This window comes from Oncorhynchus keta, chromosome 2, assembly GCF_023373465.1.
Source record: "Oncorhynchus keta strain PuntledgeMale-10-30-2019 chromosome 2, Oket_V2, whole genome shotgun sequence".
Lineage (NCBI taxonomy): Eukaryota > Metazoa > Chordata > Actinopteri > Salmoniformes > Salmonidae > Oncorhynchus > Oncorhynchus keta.
The window spans coordinates 7104779-7121141 of record NC_068422.1 but is presented as its reverse complement, the minus strand read 5'-3'; the positions used below and the strand labels follow the sequence as shown (position 1 = coordinate 7121141).

The window sequence follows — 16363 nt, the reverse complement described above, 5'->3', positions numbered from 1 at the left end:
GAAGGCAACAACATCTCCACCCCGCTGACCGAGAGACTGAAAAACAGCTTCTATCTCAAGGCCATCAGACTGTTAAACAGCCACCACTAACATTGAGTGGCTGCTGCCAACACACTGACACTGACTCAACTCCAGCCACTTTAATAATGGGAATTGATGGGAAATGATGTAAAATATATCACTAGCCACTTTAAACAATGCTACCTAATATAATGTTTACATACCCTACATTATTCATCTCATATGCATATGTATATACTGTACTCTATATCATCTACTGCATCCTTACATAATACATGTATCACTAGCCACTTTAACTATGCCACTTTGCTTACATACTCATCTCATATGTATATACTGTACTCGATACCATCTACTGTATCTTGCCTATGCTGCTCTGTACCATCACTCATTCATATATCTTTATGTACATATTCTTTATCCCCTTACACTGTGTATAAGACAGTAGTTTTGGAATTGTTAGTTAGATTACTTGTTGGTTATTACTGCATTGTCGGAACTAGAAGCACAAGCATTTCGCTACACTCGCATTAACATCTGCTTACCATGTGTATGTGACAAATAAAATTTGATGTGATTTGATTTTTTAAAATGATCCAGTCACTAACATGCCAGTCACTGAGGTTATCCAGCCACTAACACGGCAGTCACTGAGGTAATCCAGCCACTAACGTAAATTCAGATAGAAATATAGTTTGGGCAACACAGTTCAAGCAGGCATTGTGAAACTAGACTGTGCTGTGGCTGTGTCCAGCAGAGTACAGAGAGACAACAGGGGAAAGAGGAAGGGGGGATATACTTCAGATGGCCTCCAAATCTTGTGCGGTGGAAGGGGACGTTGTGTGTTCTTTAATTGACTTTAAATGCTTCCATCTCCTCCAGTGGGGGGGATTTCTTGGAAAGAGGGGGAGTGGGATTGTTTGTGTGTGTGTGTGTGTGTGTGTGTCTGTATGTGTATGCGTACGTTTGTGTGTGCATGTGTGCTACAAAGCAGAAAACAGGCTGGGAATGATTATGCTTCACAGTAACTGCATTCACCTCTCGAAAAGAGGCAACAAGCTTCCTTCAGATGAGGTAATTACCTAAGGGGCCCTGAGACAAGGCTGGCACGGCACCACTGAGGCACAAAACTGGGCTTTGAGGGAAAGGGGAAAGTTAGTCGGGGCCATTCAAATGTCCTGACAATACTAAGAACGGGGTCTGAGGAGGGAGGGGTTTTACGATGGTGTCAGGCCCGGTTTGTGTTCCACTGCCAAGATGAGGATGCATCCCAAATGGCATGCTATTCCTTTAATAGTGCACTACTTTTGACCAGGCTTTGGTCATGCCCTATAGGTCATAGGGTGTCATTTAGTCTGCAACAGTCCTCCCTCTGTGGTGAACAGTAAACAATGCTAAGTCTCTTCACATGGGCCTGTGGGGAGGAGGAGGAGAGCTAGGCTGTTACAGTACAGTACCTGGGGCGTTGTGGAAAGACTGGGAGCGTAATAGAGGTCTCCATGCAGGTAAAGTCACGTCTGCTGGGCTGAAGAACTCTCCTCCATCAGCGGGACGTAAGGGAGAACCATGCACGGCTACACTGGGGTCAGCCATGCTGAATTCTTGGGAGAACAGACAGATACAGACAGTCAGTCTCAGTCATTGAGATGGACATGCACATTGACAATAAAATGCATGTCTATTTACCATACAAACCCTAGTGAACATACAGTAGGTGTAGGGAGGTTGAATATGAATAGAGACCAAGCAGCACAAGATGATACTGAGAAGAACTGAGGTTTCGTTTTCTTACCTGGTAGAGAGGAGGCAGACTGTGTCCGCTCCACAATGTGACTGTGAAGATTAGGCTGGAAGAGAGTACACAGATATACACAGTGAGTTAGAGATAGTCTGGTAACTATTTTAATACTTTTTAGCCAGTAGTTCTGAAAGTAGCGCTCACGTGCCAAAAGTGGTCCCTGAAAATTGCGTACTACATCACACATGAGCAGATATGTGCACCACATAATTTCTCTCTCTCACATTCCGCAAAAGCCATGATAGGGAGACATAGTGGAGTGGCAAAGTGCGTGCAAGCAGTTGCTCGCCATTTGGGTACACTGCAGCATCCACCAAGAGGCTCTTGCTGCCAAGGGAATGCCTGACAGCTTGAAAGACGTTTTGGACACTCCAGTGAAAATGGTTAACTTTGTTAACTTCTTCGATATACATTTACATTACATTTAAGTCATTTAGCAGACGCTCTTATCCAGAGCGACTTACAAATTGGTGCATTCACCTTATGACATCCAGTGGAACATCCACTTTACAATAGTGCATCTAAATCTTTTAAGGGGGGGGGGGGTGAGAAGGATTACTTATCCTATCCTAGGTATTCCTTAAAGAGGTGGGGTTTCAGGTGTCTCCGGAAGGTGGTGATTGACTCCGCTGTCCTGGCGTCGTGAGGGAGTGTGTTCCACCATTGGGGAGCCAGAGCAGCGAACAGTTTTGACTGGGCTGAGCGGGAACTGTACTTCCTCAGTGGTAGGGAGGCGAGCAGGCCAGAGGTGGATGAACGCAGTGCCCTTGTTTGGGTGTAGGGCCTGATCAGAGCCTGGAGGTACTGAGGTGCCGTTCCCCTCACAGCTCCGTAGGCAAGCACCATGGTCTTGTAGCGGATGCGAGCTTCAACTGGAAGCCAGTGGAGAGAGCGGAGGAGCGGGGTGACGTGAGAGAACTTGGGAAGGTTGAACACCAGACGGGCTGCGGCGTTCTGGATGAGTTGTAGGGGTTTAATGGCACAAGCAGGGAGCCCAGCCAACAGCGAGTTGCAGTAATCCAGACGGGAGATGACAAGTGCCTGGATTAGGACCTGCGCCGCTTCCTGTGTGAGGCAGGGTCGTACTCTGCGGATGTTGTAGAGCGCTGTGTTCCAATGTCTCCTTATATGGCTGTGAATGCGCCAGGAATGAGCCTACACTTTCTGTTGTTTCCCCAAGGTGTCTGCAGCATTGTGACGTATTTGTAGGCATATCGTTGGAAGATTGACCATAAGAGACTACATTTACCAGGTGCCCGCTTGGTGTCCTCCGTCAAAATTATTGCGTCATCTCCAGCTGCGTGTATTTTTCCATTTGCTTCAGAGGAGAAATCCAACTGCCACGAATGATTTATCATCGAATAGATATGTGAAAAAGACCTTGAGGATTGATTCTAAACAACGTTTGCCATGTTTCTGTCGATATTATGGAGTTAATTTGGAAAAAAGTTCGGCGTTGTAATGACTGAATTTTCTGGGTTTTTTCTTAGCCAAACGTGATGAACAAACCGGAGAGATTTCTCCTACACAAATAATATTTTTGGAAAAACTGAACATTTGCTATCTAACTGAGAGTCTCCTCATTGAAAACATCCAAAGTTCTTCAAAGGTAAATGATTTTATTTGAATGCTTTTCTTGTTTTTGTGAAAATGTTGCCTGCTGAATGCTAGGCTTAATGCTATGCTAGCTATCAATACTCTTACACAAATGCTTGTGTAGCTATGGTTGAAAAGCATATTTTGAAAATCTGAGATGACAGTGTTGTTAACAAAAGGCTAAGCTTGTGAGTGAATATATTTCTTTCATTTCATTTGCGATTTTCATGAACAGTTAACGTTGCGTTATGGTAATGAGCTTGAGGCTATGATTACGCTCCCGGATACGGGATTGCTCGACGTAAGAAGTTAAAGCAATGCCCCTGAACTCTCGTGTATTTTCTGCACTATGCAATGATATGGGCAGCGCACTGGTTATCAAGGGGCAAAGTATTGACACGTTGTTTTGAATTGAGAGACAAGCTTAAATTTTCTTTACTGACCATAATTTTCACTTGTCTGACCTCTTGCATGATGACGAGTTTCTCACACGACTGGCCTATCGGGGTGATGTTTTTTCTCGCCTGAATGATCTGAATCTAGTATTAAAGGGACTCTCCGCAACTATATTCAATGTGCGGGACAAAATTGAGGCTATGATTAAGAAGTTGGAGCTCTTCGCTGTCTGCATTAACAAGGACAACACACAGGTCTTTCCATCATTGTATGATTTTTTGTGTGCAAATGAGCTCAAGCTTACGGACAATGTCAAGTGTGATATCGCGAAGCACCTGAGTGAATTTGGTGCACAATTACGCAGGTACTTTCCCAAAATCGATGACACAAACAACTGGATTCATTATCCCTTTCATGCCCTGCCTCCAGTCCACTTACCAATATCTGAACAAGAGAGACTCATCGAAATTGCAACAAGCGGTTCTGTGAAAATTACATTTAATCAGAAGCCACTTCCAGATTTCTGTATTGGGCTGCGCTCAGAGTATCTTGCCTTGGCAAATCGCGCTGTGAAGACACTGATGGCCTTTGCAACCACATACCTATGTGTGAGTGGATTCTCGGCCCTCACTAGCATGAAAACTAAATACAAGCACAGACTGTGTGGGAAATTATTTAAGACAGACTCTCTCCAATACAATCGCACATTGCAGAGTTATGTGCATCCTTTCAAGCACACCCTTCTCATTAAAATAGCCTCCAACATTCTTCTCAGCAAACTGGATGTAGTCTATCACAGTGCCATCCGTTTTGTCACCAAAGCCCCATATACTACCCACCACTGCGACCTGTATTGTAAGGGTTTTCCTGTGGTGAAGTAGAAGCGGACCAAAATGCAGCGTGGTGGTTATTCATGTTCTTTAATAAAGGAACTAGACATGAAATAACTAACAAAACAATAAATGTGTGAAAACCTAAACAGTCCTATCTGGTGCAAACACAGAGACAGGAACAATCACCCACAAACACACAGTGAAACCCAGGCTACCTAAGTATGATTCTCAATCAGAGACAACTAATGACACCTGCCTCTGTTTGAGAACCATACTAGGCCGAAACATAGAAATACCCAAATAAAAAGAAAAACAAACATAGACTGCCCACCGAACTCACGCCCTGACCGTACTAAATAAATACAAAACAAAGGAAATAAAGGTCAGAACGTGACATGTATGCTCTCGTTGGCTGGCCCTCGCTACATATTTGTCGCCAAACCCACTGGCTCCAGGTCATCTATAAGTCTTTGCTAGGTAAAGCCCCGCCTTATCTCAACTTTAAGCATCAGCTGTCAGAGCAGCTTACCGATCACTGTACCTGTACTGTACCCTTTACACAGCCAATCTGTAAATAGCACACCCAACTACCTCATCCCCATATTGTAATTTATATTCTTGCTCTTTTGCACCCTAGTATCTCTACTTGATTGATAATGTCGAAAGCCACACTGAAGTCTAACAAAACAGCAGCCCCCACAATCTTTTTATCATCAATTTCTCTCAGCCAATCATCAGTCATTTGTGTAAGTGCTGTGCTTCTGGAATGTCCTTCACTATAAGCGTGCTGAAAGTCTGTTGTCAATTTGTTTACTGTAAAGCGTTGGTTGGCTAGTCGAGCCAGTAAAGGGGGCTTTACTATTCTTAGATAGGGGAATTACTTTTGCTTCCCTCCAGGCCTGAAGGCACACACTTGCTAGTGGGCTTAAATTGAAGATGTGACAATATCGTCCGCTATTATCCTCATTAATTTTCCATCCAAGTTGTCAGACCCCGGTGGCTTGTCATCGTTGGTAGACCACAATCATTTTTTCACCTCTTCCACACTCTGCGTAATTCAAAATTAACGCTTGTCTTTCATAATTTGGTCAGATACACTTGGATATGTAGTGTTAGTGTTTGTTGCTGGCATGTCATGCCTAAATTTGCTAATCTTGCTAATGAAAAAAGTTATTCAAGTAGTTGGTAATATTAGTGGATTTTGTGATGAATGAGCCATCTGATTCAATAAATGATGGAGCTGAGTTTGCCTTTTTGCCCAACATTTCATTTAAGGGATTCCAAAGCTTTTTACTATCATTCTTTATGTCCTTTATCTTTGTTTCATAGTGTAGTTTCTTCTTCTTTTTAATTCAGTTTAGTCAAATGATTTCTTAATTTGCAGTACATTTGCCAATTGGTTGTGAAGCCAGACTTATATGCCATTCCTTTTGCCTCATCCCTCTCAAACATACATACTGTTTTTACAGTCGCTTTCTTAATGGGTGGCTGCTTATTATTAACTGGGATAAGCAATTTCATGAATGTGTCAAGTGCAGCGTCTGGTTGCTCCTCATTACACACCATGGACCAACAAATATTGTTTACATCAACAACATAGGAATCACTACAAAACGTACATACAATATTAGGCCTAAAGCTTGGAAGTTTGTTTTTCCTAGATATGGCTACTACATTGTGATCACTACATCCAATGGATTGGGATACTGTTTAAAGCCCATTTCTGCAGCATTAGTAAAGATGTACATTTACATTTACATTTAAGTCATTTAGCAGACGCTCTTATCCAGAGCGACTTACAAATTGGTGCATACACCTTATGACAACCAGTGGAACAGCCACTTGCATCTAAATCTTGTTGGGGGAGAAGGGGGGTGATAAGGATTACTTACCCTTACTTACCCTATCCTAGGTATTCCTTAAAGAGGTGGGGTTTCAGGTGTCTCCGGAAGGTGGTGATTGACTCCGCTGTCCTGGCGTGATCCATATATGTTGTTGATTTCATTCCTGTGCTGTTTGGAACTACCCGGCTGATAACCTGAACCAGGTTTGAAGCTTTCTCTTGAGTGGGCAGCCTGATGAAAGCCAGTCAATATTTAAATCACCCAGAAAATATACCTCTGTTGATATCACATACATTATCAAGAATTTCACACGTTATCCAGATATTGGCTGTTAGCACTTGGTCTATAGCTGCTTCGCACCATAATGGGCTTTAAGTGAAGCAGATGAATCTGTAGCCATATTACTTCAACAGTTTTTAACATGAGATCCTCTCTAAGCTTTACAGGAATGTGGTTCTGAATATAAACGGCAACACCTCCACCGTTGGCATTTCTGTCTTTTCTGTAGATGTTATAACCATGTATTGCTGCCACTGTATCATTAAAGGTATTATCTAAGTGAGTTTCAAAGATTGTCAGAATATGAATGCCATCTTTTACTAGCAAATTATTGATTTCATGAACCTTGTTTCTTAAGCTACATATGTTAACCTGTGCTATTTTAAAAACTTTTCTGGATTACTTGATTGTTTTCATTGCTTTACTGGGAAGCTTAGCAGAGGTAGACATGCCATGTTATTGATGTTAGTGCAGGGTGAGCTCCACACAGTGGACTTCCTACTAGGGCACACCGCCTCAGTGCTAACAGTACAACTCTGGTTCATAGGCACATGATTACTGCATAAAATAGCTGTGGGATCAGCAGAGGCATTCGGGGCAGTAAGAGGGACATACATTAGGTTACTGATATTGTGTCTTCCAATGCCCCTGAGATAATGTACATTTTCTGAAGCATATGACAACTCAGCAACAAAATGGGATTAACACCCACAGAGTTGCAATAGTCTCGTAGCCAGTTATGGAGGGCTAAATGTCTGCTGAACCATTCAATGCCACGATTTAGGGAGGGCAGGGGGACAGATATATTGTGGGGCATTTGTTAGGGGTCAAGTAGTGACACAAACAGTTCTTTACTACAATCCATCTTCAGCTGTTCTGAGCTGCCCTTCATAATGTCATTGAATCCCACATGAACTATGATAGACTCAATTTCCTGACGCTGGTTTTAAAGTGTTTGGGAGCAGCTTATTCATGTCCTGTACCCATGCTGAGACATTTCTCACATATTGAACTGCCCAATGCAACAGCCTGAGAAGGGAATGGAGAAATCCACCCATTCTTACCCCTCACACAATTCGTTGAACCTTTCACGGGCCCATGAGATGCAGGATAGCGTACGCCCACTGCTCACATTTATAGGTCCAGACATCCCACTGCAAGCAGTGCCCCATCAGATCCATCGAGGGGAAAGGAGCCGAACTCAATGACGAAGCTGCTGCTGGAGTCAACATAATGGAGTCAGCACCACTGTCGCAGACACAGGCAATCCCAGTGATGAGGGTGCAGGTAGATCAGGCACCAATGCAGGGAAGCTATTCCATAAGTCAATCTGCTACGAACCTCTCACAGTTACTCCCATCCATTAAGCATCATGCCGCAGCCTTCGGTTTCCACGAATTGTGACAGGGAACCAGCTCTTTTTGGAACATTATTCTTGCTATTCTCCGTCTACTTCACTACAGGATGGAGGAGGAGAAGCAGAAAGGGGCGACTTCCTTTGCAGGCATGTTCCAGGAAGCACCTGCCATTCAGATAGGGACAGATGACAAGGCGGGGAAACCTCCATCAGACCCGAGTGGTGTCCAGCCATAGGAGTTGAGAACAAGAAAGTTCCAGTTTGTGTTCTCCCTATAAGTTTGCGTAGAATTTTGATTTGTTTGCTAAGCATAGCCAAGTCATTCCTGTAATCCTCCGCTAAGCAAACAATTTCTGCATTGGAACTCCGAATTGTCAATATTGTTGTGAACAAGAGCGCAATAAACACAGCTCTACAGAGCTGGAAACATTCATTAGCTACTTCAGACAAAGCAGGTTCCATTTCAACCTAGCTAGCTAGCTGGCTAGTTGATTGCAGGTGTTGACATAGGTGACCGAGTTTGTGAGCTGAGTCGGTGACCCCCGACAGCAGCGTGCCTGTAGCTCCACCACGGTTTTAATAATTCCTCAATATGTAACGTTAGCCTTGATTTTTATCCGATTGAGAATCTACCTACGAATGTCATCTCTCGCAACTGACAGGTTCAGCAACACCACAGCAAAAGCAGACGGTGACGTCTGACGCCTCCCCGGGGGGAAACAAATTGTCCAAATAGTCTAGAAACGTATAAGGTCATATGGGGTCTCAGTTAAAGATGTGGTAGGGTCAGCAGCCTGTTTTCAATCAGGTCCTGGTCCGGAGCCAGGAAGGAGAGATTTCCAGGACTGCCTGAGGTAATTATGTACCCAGGGGGTAGTATGTGTAGGAAAAGGAGTTACCGGTCCTCCCGACCCACATGAAACAGCACATTGTTCTCCACTATGGACATCCTAGATCTGTTTACTGGAAGGCACAGCACAGCACAGCACACATCAATCAATCAATCAAATTTAATTTATATAGCCCTTCGTACATCAGCTGATATCTCAAAGTGCTGTACAGAAACCCAGCCTAAAACCCCAAACAGCAAGCAATGCAGGTGTAGAAGCACGGTGGCTAGGAAAAACTCCCTAGAAAGGCCAAAACCTAGGAAGAAACCTAGAGAGGAACCAGGCTATGTGGGGTGGCCAGTCCTCTTCTGGCTGTGCCGGGTGGAGATTATAACAGAACATGGCCAAGATGTTCAAATGTTCATAAATGACCAGCATGGTCAAATAATAACAAGGCAGAACAGTTGAAACTGGAGCAGCAGCACAGTCAGGTGGACTGGGGACAGCAAGGAGTCATCATGTCAGGTCGTCCTGGGGCACGGTCCTTGGGCTCAGGTCCTCCGAGAGAGAGAGAAAGAGAGAATTAGAGAGAGCATATGTGGGGTGGCCAGTCCTCTTCTGGCTGTGCCGGGTGGAGATTATAACAGAACATGGCCAAGATGTTCAAATGTTCATAAATGACCAGCATGGTCAAATAATAGTAAGGCAGAACAGTTGAAACTGGAGCAGCAGCATGGCCAGGTGGACTGGGGACAGCAAGGAGTAATCATGTCAGGTAGTCCTGGGGCATGGTCCTAGGGCTCAGGTCAGTTGAAACTGGAGCAGCAGCATGGCCAGGTGGACTGGGGACAGCAAGGAGCCATCATGTCAGGTAGTCCTGGGGCATGGTCCTAGGGCTCAGGTCAGTTGAAACTGGAGCAGCAGCATGGCCAGGTGGACTGGGGACAGCAAGGAGCCATCATGTCAGGTAGTCCTGGGGCATGGTCCTAGGGCTCAGGTCCTCCGAGAGAGAGAGAGAAAGAAAGAAGGAGAGAATTAGAGAACGCACACTTAGATTCACACAGGACACCAAATAGGACAGGAGAAGTACTCCAGATATAACAAACTGACCCTAGCCCCCGACACAAACTACTGCAGCATAAATACTGGAGGCTGAGACAGGATGGGTCAGGAGACACTGTGGCCCCATCCGAGGACAACCCCGGACAGGGCCAAACAGGAAGGATATAACCCCATAACATGTCCTGGCATTACAGAGTATCCTCTCCTGGCTGCCCCTGTCTACTTCTGAAATGTCTCCCTATTCCCTATATAGTGCACTACTTTAGACCAGAGCCCTAAACCCAAAGGTAGTGCACTATAAAGGGAATAGGGTGCCATGTGGGATGGAGACCCTTCCTCAGTGAACCACTCTGAACCTAAATAATGATCTAGTTACTGTATATTATTAGAGCTGGAATGTAATGTACACAAGACAGTGGAGAGGCCTGTTGGTGCTTCCACTAATGACATCATAGGATTTATATGAAGGTTCAAGAGCTTTTTAGTACCACCATGTTCTGATTACAGTGTTACTCATATTGCTTTCTCCATAACTCCTGAACCATGGAATCTTCTTAACTATTAACTAAAGCGTTTGAGCCAATCAGTTGTGTTGTCATAAGTTAGGGGGGTATACAGAAGATAAAAGACCAAGTCCATATTATGGCAAGAACAGCTCAAACAGCTCAAATAAGAAAAACAACAGTCCATCATTACTTTAAGACATGAAGGTCAGTCAATCTGGAACATTTCAAGAACATTGAAAGTTTCTTCAAGTGCAGTCGCAAAAACCATCAAGTGCTATGATGAAAATGGCTCTCATGAGAATGGAAGACCAAGAGTTACCTCTGCTGCAGAAGATAAGTTCATTAGAGTCACCAACCTCAGAAATTGCAGCCGAAAAAAATGCTTCACAGAGTTCAAGTAACAGACACATCTCAACATCAACTGTTCAGAGACTGTGTGAATCAGGCCTTCATGGTCGAATTGCTGCAAAGAAACCACTACTAAAGGACACCAATAATAAAAAGAAACTTGCTTGGGCCAAGAAACACGAGCAATGGACATTAGACTAGTGGAAATTTGTCCTTTGGTCTGGAGTCCAAATTGGAGATTTTTGGTTCCAACCGCCGTGTCTTTGTGAGATGAACGGATGATCTCCACTTGTATATTTCCCACCATAAAGCATGGAGGAGGAGGTGTGATGGTGTGGTGGTGCTTTGCTGGTGACACTGTCTGTGATCTATTTAGAATTCAAGGCACTTAACCAGCATGGCTACCACAGCATTCTTCAGCGATACGCCATCCCATCTGGTTTGGGCTTAGTGGGACTATCAATTGTTTTTCAACAGGACAATGACCCAACACACATTTACATTACATTTAAGTCATTTAGCAGACGCTCTTATCCAGAGCGACTTACAAATTGGTGCATTCACACACCTCCAGGATGTGTAAGATCTATTTTACCAGGAAGGTTAGTGATGGAGTTCTGCATCAGATGACCTGGCCTCCACAATCCCCAGACCTCAACCAAATTGAGATGGTTTGGGATGAGTCAGACCGCAGAGTGAAAGAAAACCAGCCAACAAGTGCTCAGCATATGTGGGAAATCCTTCAAGACTGTTGGAAAAGCAGTCCAGGTCAAGCTAGTTGAGAGAATGCCAAGAGTGTGCAAAGCTGTCATCAAGGCAAAGGGTGGCTATTTGAAGAATTTTAACACATTGTTGTCTTTGGTTTAGGTGATTTTTGTATTTATTTAACGTCTATTTAACTAGGCAATTCAGTTAAGAACAAATTCTTATTTACAATGACGGCCTACCAAAAGGCAAAAGGCCTCCTGCGGGGAATATAAAATTAAAGTACAAAACACACACTGGCTCTGATGCTCGTCGGATGTGGCAGGGCTTGAAAACTATTACAGACTACAAAAGGAAACCCATATGCGAGTTGCCCAGTGACACGAGCCTACCAGCCAAGCTTTTATGCTCGCTTCGAGGCAAGCAACACTGAGGCATGCACAAGAGCACCAGCTGTTCTGGACTACTGTGTGATAACGCTCCCGGTAGCCGATGTGAACAAAACCTTTCAACAGGTCAACATTCACAAAGCCGCTGGGACAGACGGACTACCAGGATGTGTACTCAAAGCATGCGTGGACCAACTGTCAAGTGTCTTCACTGACATTTCAACCTCTCCCTAACCGAGTCTGTAATACCTACATGTTTCAAGCAGTCCACCATAGTCTATGGTCCAAAGGAAGCGAAGGTAACCCCCCTAAATGATTACCACCCCATAGCACTCACATCATTAGCCATGAAGTGCTTTGAAAGGCTGGTCATGGCTCACATCAACAGCATCCTCCCGGACACCGTAGACCCACTCCAATTCGCATACCGAATAAACACCTCCCTCTGCAACTGGATCTTGGACTTCCTGACGGGATGCCCCCAGGTGGTAAGAGTAGACAACAACACGTCTGCTACGCTGATCCTTAACACTGGGGCCCCTTAGGGGTGTGTACTTAGTCCCCTCCTGTATTCCCTGTTCACCCACGACTGCATGGCCAAACACGACTCCAACACTATCATTACGTTTGCTGACGACACAACAGTGGTAGGCTTGATCACCGACGACGGTGAGACGGCCTATAGGGAGGAGGTCAGAGAACTGTCAGTGGTGCCAGGACAACAACCTCTCCCTCAATGTGAGTGAGCAAAACGAAGGAGCTGATCGTGGACTACAGGAAAAGGCGGGCCGAACAGTGGAGTGGGTCGAGAGTTTCAAGAGAGCATCCTCACCAGTTGCATCACCGCCTGGTATGGCAACTTCTCGGCATCTGACCGTAAGGCGCTACAGAGGGTAGTGCGAACGGCCCAGTACATCACTGGGGCCAAGCTTCCTGCCATTCAGGACATATATAATAGGCGTTGTCAGAGGAAAGCCCATAAAAATGTCAGAGACTCCAGTCACCCAGGTTATGGACTGTTTTCTGCTGCCATCCTGAGCTGGTACTGACCTGTGATGCATACAATGAGTTAACCCTGTTGTGGAATTGTGGGCATGGCGCTCCATGGCTGCCGTCCACGTGGACCATGTACTCCTTCATCAGAGTCTCCGCCCTCTTGATGATGTCACCCATGCGGTGGATGAAACCCTCCTTCTCCGATGGCAGGATGAACTCATTGTGTACCTGGAAAATACACACGCCATGAATAAATCAATAACACATGTCTGCCTGTTTGCCTGCCTGCCTGCATGCCTGTCTGTGTATGTACACTACCGTTCAAAAGTTTTGGGTCACTTACAAATGTCCTTGTTTTTGAAAGAAAAGCCATTCTTTTGTCCATTAAAATAACATCAAATTGATCCGAAATACAGTGTAGACACTGCTAATGTTGTAAATGACTACTGTAGCTGGGGCTTTTATAAGACCTGACTAACTCTGTGCCAAGACTCGACTAAACAAAAGCACACTGTGTTTCATTCAGAGTCAGAATAAACAGAATCAACACAAAGTTCTAGAATTTACCACCAACAGAAGTAGAAAATACCACTACCTCATCTTGGCTACGTGCTTTGTGTATACCTACGCCAGAACCCCCCAAGTTCGTAATCAAACCGAAATGAGACGTGTGTAAACTAAAATGGCACGAGTGTAAACTGCTTATCTGCATGCCTCACATGCCCCTAACTGAAAGACATCTATATGACATAGAAACACAGAGAAAAGTGTTGGTGGAAGTGGGACGTAGACCCCGTGCTGCTGTGTGAGATAGGAGAAGATAGTAGAATCTGCTATTAAGACAAGCTGGTAGTGTTTCATTTCTCTGGAGATTATACTACCCTATAGTGTGTAGGTCTATTATTTGGAGATCAGTGAAGGGCCAATGGTCAAATGAGTAGACTGGGTTTGCGTCCCAAATGGTGTACCCTATTTCCTATTTAGGGCCCTGGTCAAAAGTAGTGAACTACATAGGGAATAGGGAACCCTAGAGGTGACCACTAACCATGACAGCTGCGATGTCCTCTGGGTTGTCTCCATCCAGGTCGAATTTGAAGGTAACCATCTTGTCATTGTGAGTCTGCAGCTGACACTCCACCACCCGATCGTCTTTGTCAGAGAGCTGCACAGAGACACCATCCATCAGGGTAACTTTGTTTATGTTCTGTAGACTAAAGAAACACTGGGGAAGCAGCAGAACGTGTGTACGTAGAACGTGTGTATGTAGAACGTGTGTATGCAGGACGTGTGTATGCAGGATGTAGTCATAGTTATAGTTTTGATGTCTTAATTATTATTCTACAATGTAGAAAATAGTACAAATAAAGAAAAACCCTAGAATGAGTCGGTGTGTCCGAAATTTGGACTGGTACTGTATATATATATAAAAAGTGCTGATGCTAAATTAATATTACATTTACATTTAAGTCATTTAGCAGACGCTCTTATCCAGAGCGACTTACAAATTGGTGCATACACCTTATGACAACCAGTGGAACAGCCACTTGCATCTAAATCTTGTTGGGGGGGGGGGAGAAGGGGGGTGAGAAGGATTACTTACCCTTACTTACCCTATCCTAGGCATTCCTTGAAGAGGTGGGGTTTCAGGTGTCTCCGGAAGGTGGTGATTGACTCCGCTGTCCTGGCGTCGTGAGGGAGTTTGTTCCACCATTGGGGGGCCAGAGCAGCGAACAGTTTTGACTGGGCTGAGCGGGAACTGTACTTCCTCAGTGGTAGGGAGGCGAGCAGGCCAGAGGTGGATGAACGCAGTGCCCTTGTTTGGGTGTAGGGCCTGATCAGAGCCTGGAGGTACTGAGGTGCCGTTCCCCTCACAGCTCCGTAGGCGAGCACCATGGTCTTGTAGCGGATGCGAGCTTCAACTGGAAGCCAGTGGAGAGCGGAGGAGGAGGGGTGACGTGAGAGAACTTGGGAAGGTTGAACACCAGACGGGCTGCGGCGTTCTGGATGAGTTGTAGGGGTTTAATGGCACAGGCAGGGAGCCCAGCCAACAGCGAGTTGCAGTAATCAAGACGGGAGATGACAAGTGCCTGGATTAGGACCTGCGCCGCTTCCTGTGTGAGGCAGGGTCGTACTCTGCGGATGTTGTAGAGCATGAACCTACAGGAACGGGACACCGCCTTGATGTTAGTTGAGAACGTCAGGGTGTTGTCCAGGATCACGCCAAGGTTCTTAGCGCTCTGGGAGGAGGACACAATGGAGTTGTCAACCGTGATGGCGAGATCATGGAACGGGCAGTCCTTCCCCGGGAGGAAGAGGAGCTCCGTCTTGCTGAGGTTCAGCTTGAGGTGGTGATCCGTCATCCACACTGATATGTCTGCCAGACATGCAGAGATGCGATTCGCCACCTGGTCATCAGAAGGGGGAAAGGAGAAGATTAATTGTGTGTCGTCTGCATAGCAATGATAGGAGAGACCATGTGAGGTTACGACAGAGCCAAGTGACTTGGTGTATAGCGAGAATAAGAGAGGGCCTAGAACAGAGCCCTGGGGGACACCAGTGGTGAGAGCGCGTGGTGAGGAGACAGATTCTCGCCACGCCACCTGGTAGGAGCGACCTGTCAGGTAGGACGCAATCCAAGCGTGGGCCGCACCGGAGATGCCCAACTCGGAGAGGGTGGAGAGGAGGATCTGATGGTTCACAGTATCGAAGGCAGCCGATAGGTCTAGAAGGATGAGAGCAGAGGAGAGAGAGTTAGCTTTAGCAGTGCGGAGCGCCTCCGTGATACAGAGAAGAGCAGTCTCAGTTGAATGACTAGTCTTGAAACCTGACTGATTTGGATCAAGAAGGTCATTCTGAGAGAGATAGCGGTAGAGCTGGCCAAGGACGGCACGCTCAAGAGTTTTGGAGAGAAAAGAGAGAAGGGATACTGGTCTGTAGTTGTTGACATCGGAGGGATCGAGTGTAGGTTTTTCAGAAGGGGTGCAACTCTCGCTCTCTTGAAGACGGGAGGGACGTAGCCAGCGGTCAGGGATGAGTTGATGAGCGAGGTGAGGTAAGGGAGAAGGTCTCCGGAAATGGTCTGGAGAAGAGAGGAGGGGATAGGGTCAAGCGGGCAGGTTGTTGGGCGGCCGGCCGTCACAAGACGCGAGATTTCATCTGGAGAGAGAGGGGAGAAAGAGGTCAGAGCATAGGGTAGGGCAGTGTGAGCAGAACCAGCGGTGTCGTTTGACTTAGCAAACGAGGATCGGATGTCATCGACCTTCTTTTCAAAATGGTTGACGAAGTCATCTGCAGAGAGGGAGGAGGGGGGGATTCAGGAGGGAGGAGAAGGTGGCAAAGAGCTTCCTAGGGTTAGAGGCAGATGCTTGGAATTTAGAATGGTAGAAAGTGGCTTTAGCAGCAG

The 16363-nt window shown here is 45.6% G+C and overlaps 1 protein-coding gene across 2 annotated transcripts in view; it reads right to left on the bottom strand.

Annotated features, from left to right (window-relative positions):
• The window catches only part of LOC118377152 (serine/threonine-protein kinase WNK4-like), a 126269-nt gene that overhangs the window by 19319 nt on the left and 90587 nt on the right, over positions 1–16363 (bottom strand). For both annotated transcript variants that reach the window (XM_052471270.1, XM_052471276.1), the window contains exons 12-15: positions 14006–14122; positions 13015–13188; positions 1814–1868; positions 1479–1622 (exon numbers count right to left, since the gene is read on the bottom strand). In XM_052471270.1, coding sequence (XP_052327230.1) covers positions 1479–1622; positions 1814–1868; positions 13015–13188; positions 14006–14122 — 490 coding nt within the window. The remainder of the gene's footprint in view (positions 1–1478; positions 1623–1813; positions 1869–13014; positions 13189–14005; positions 14123–16363) is intronic.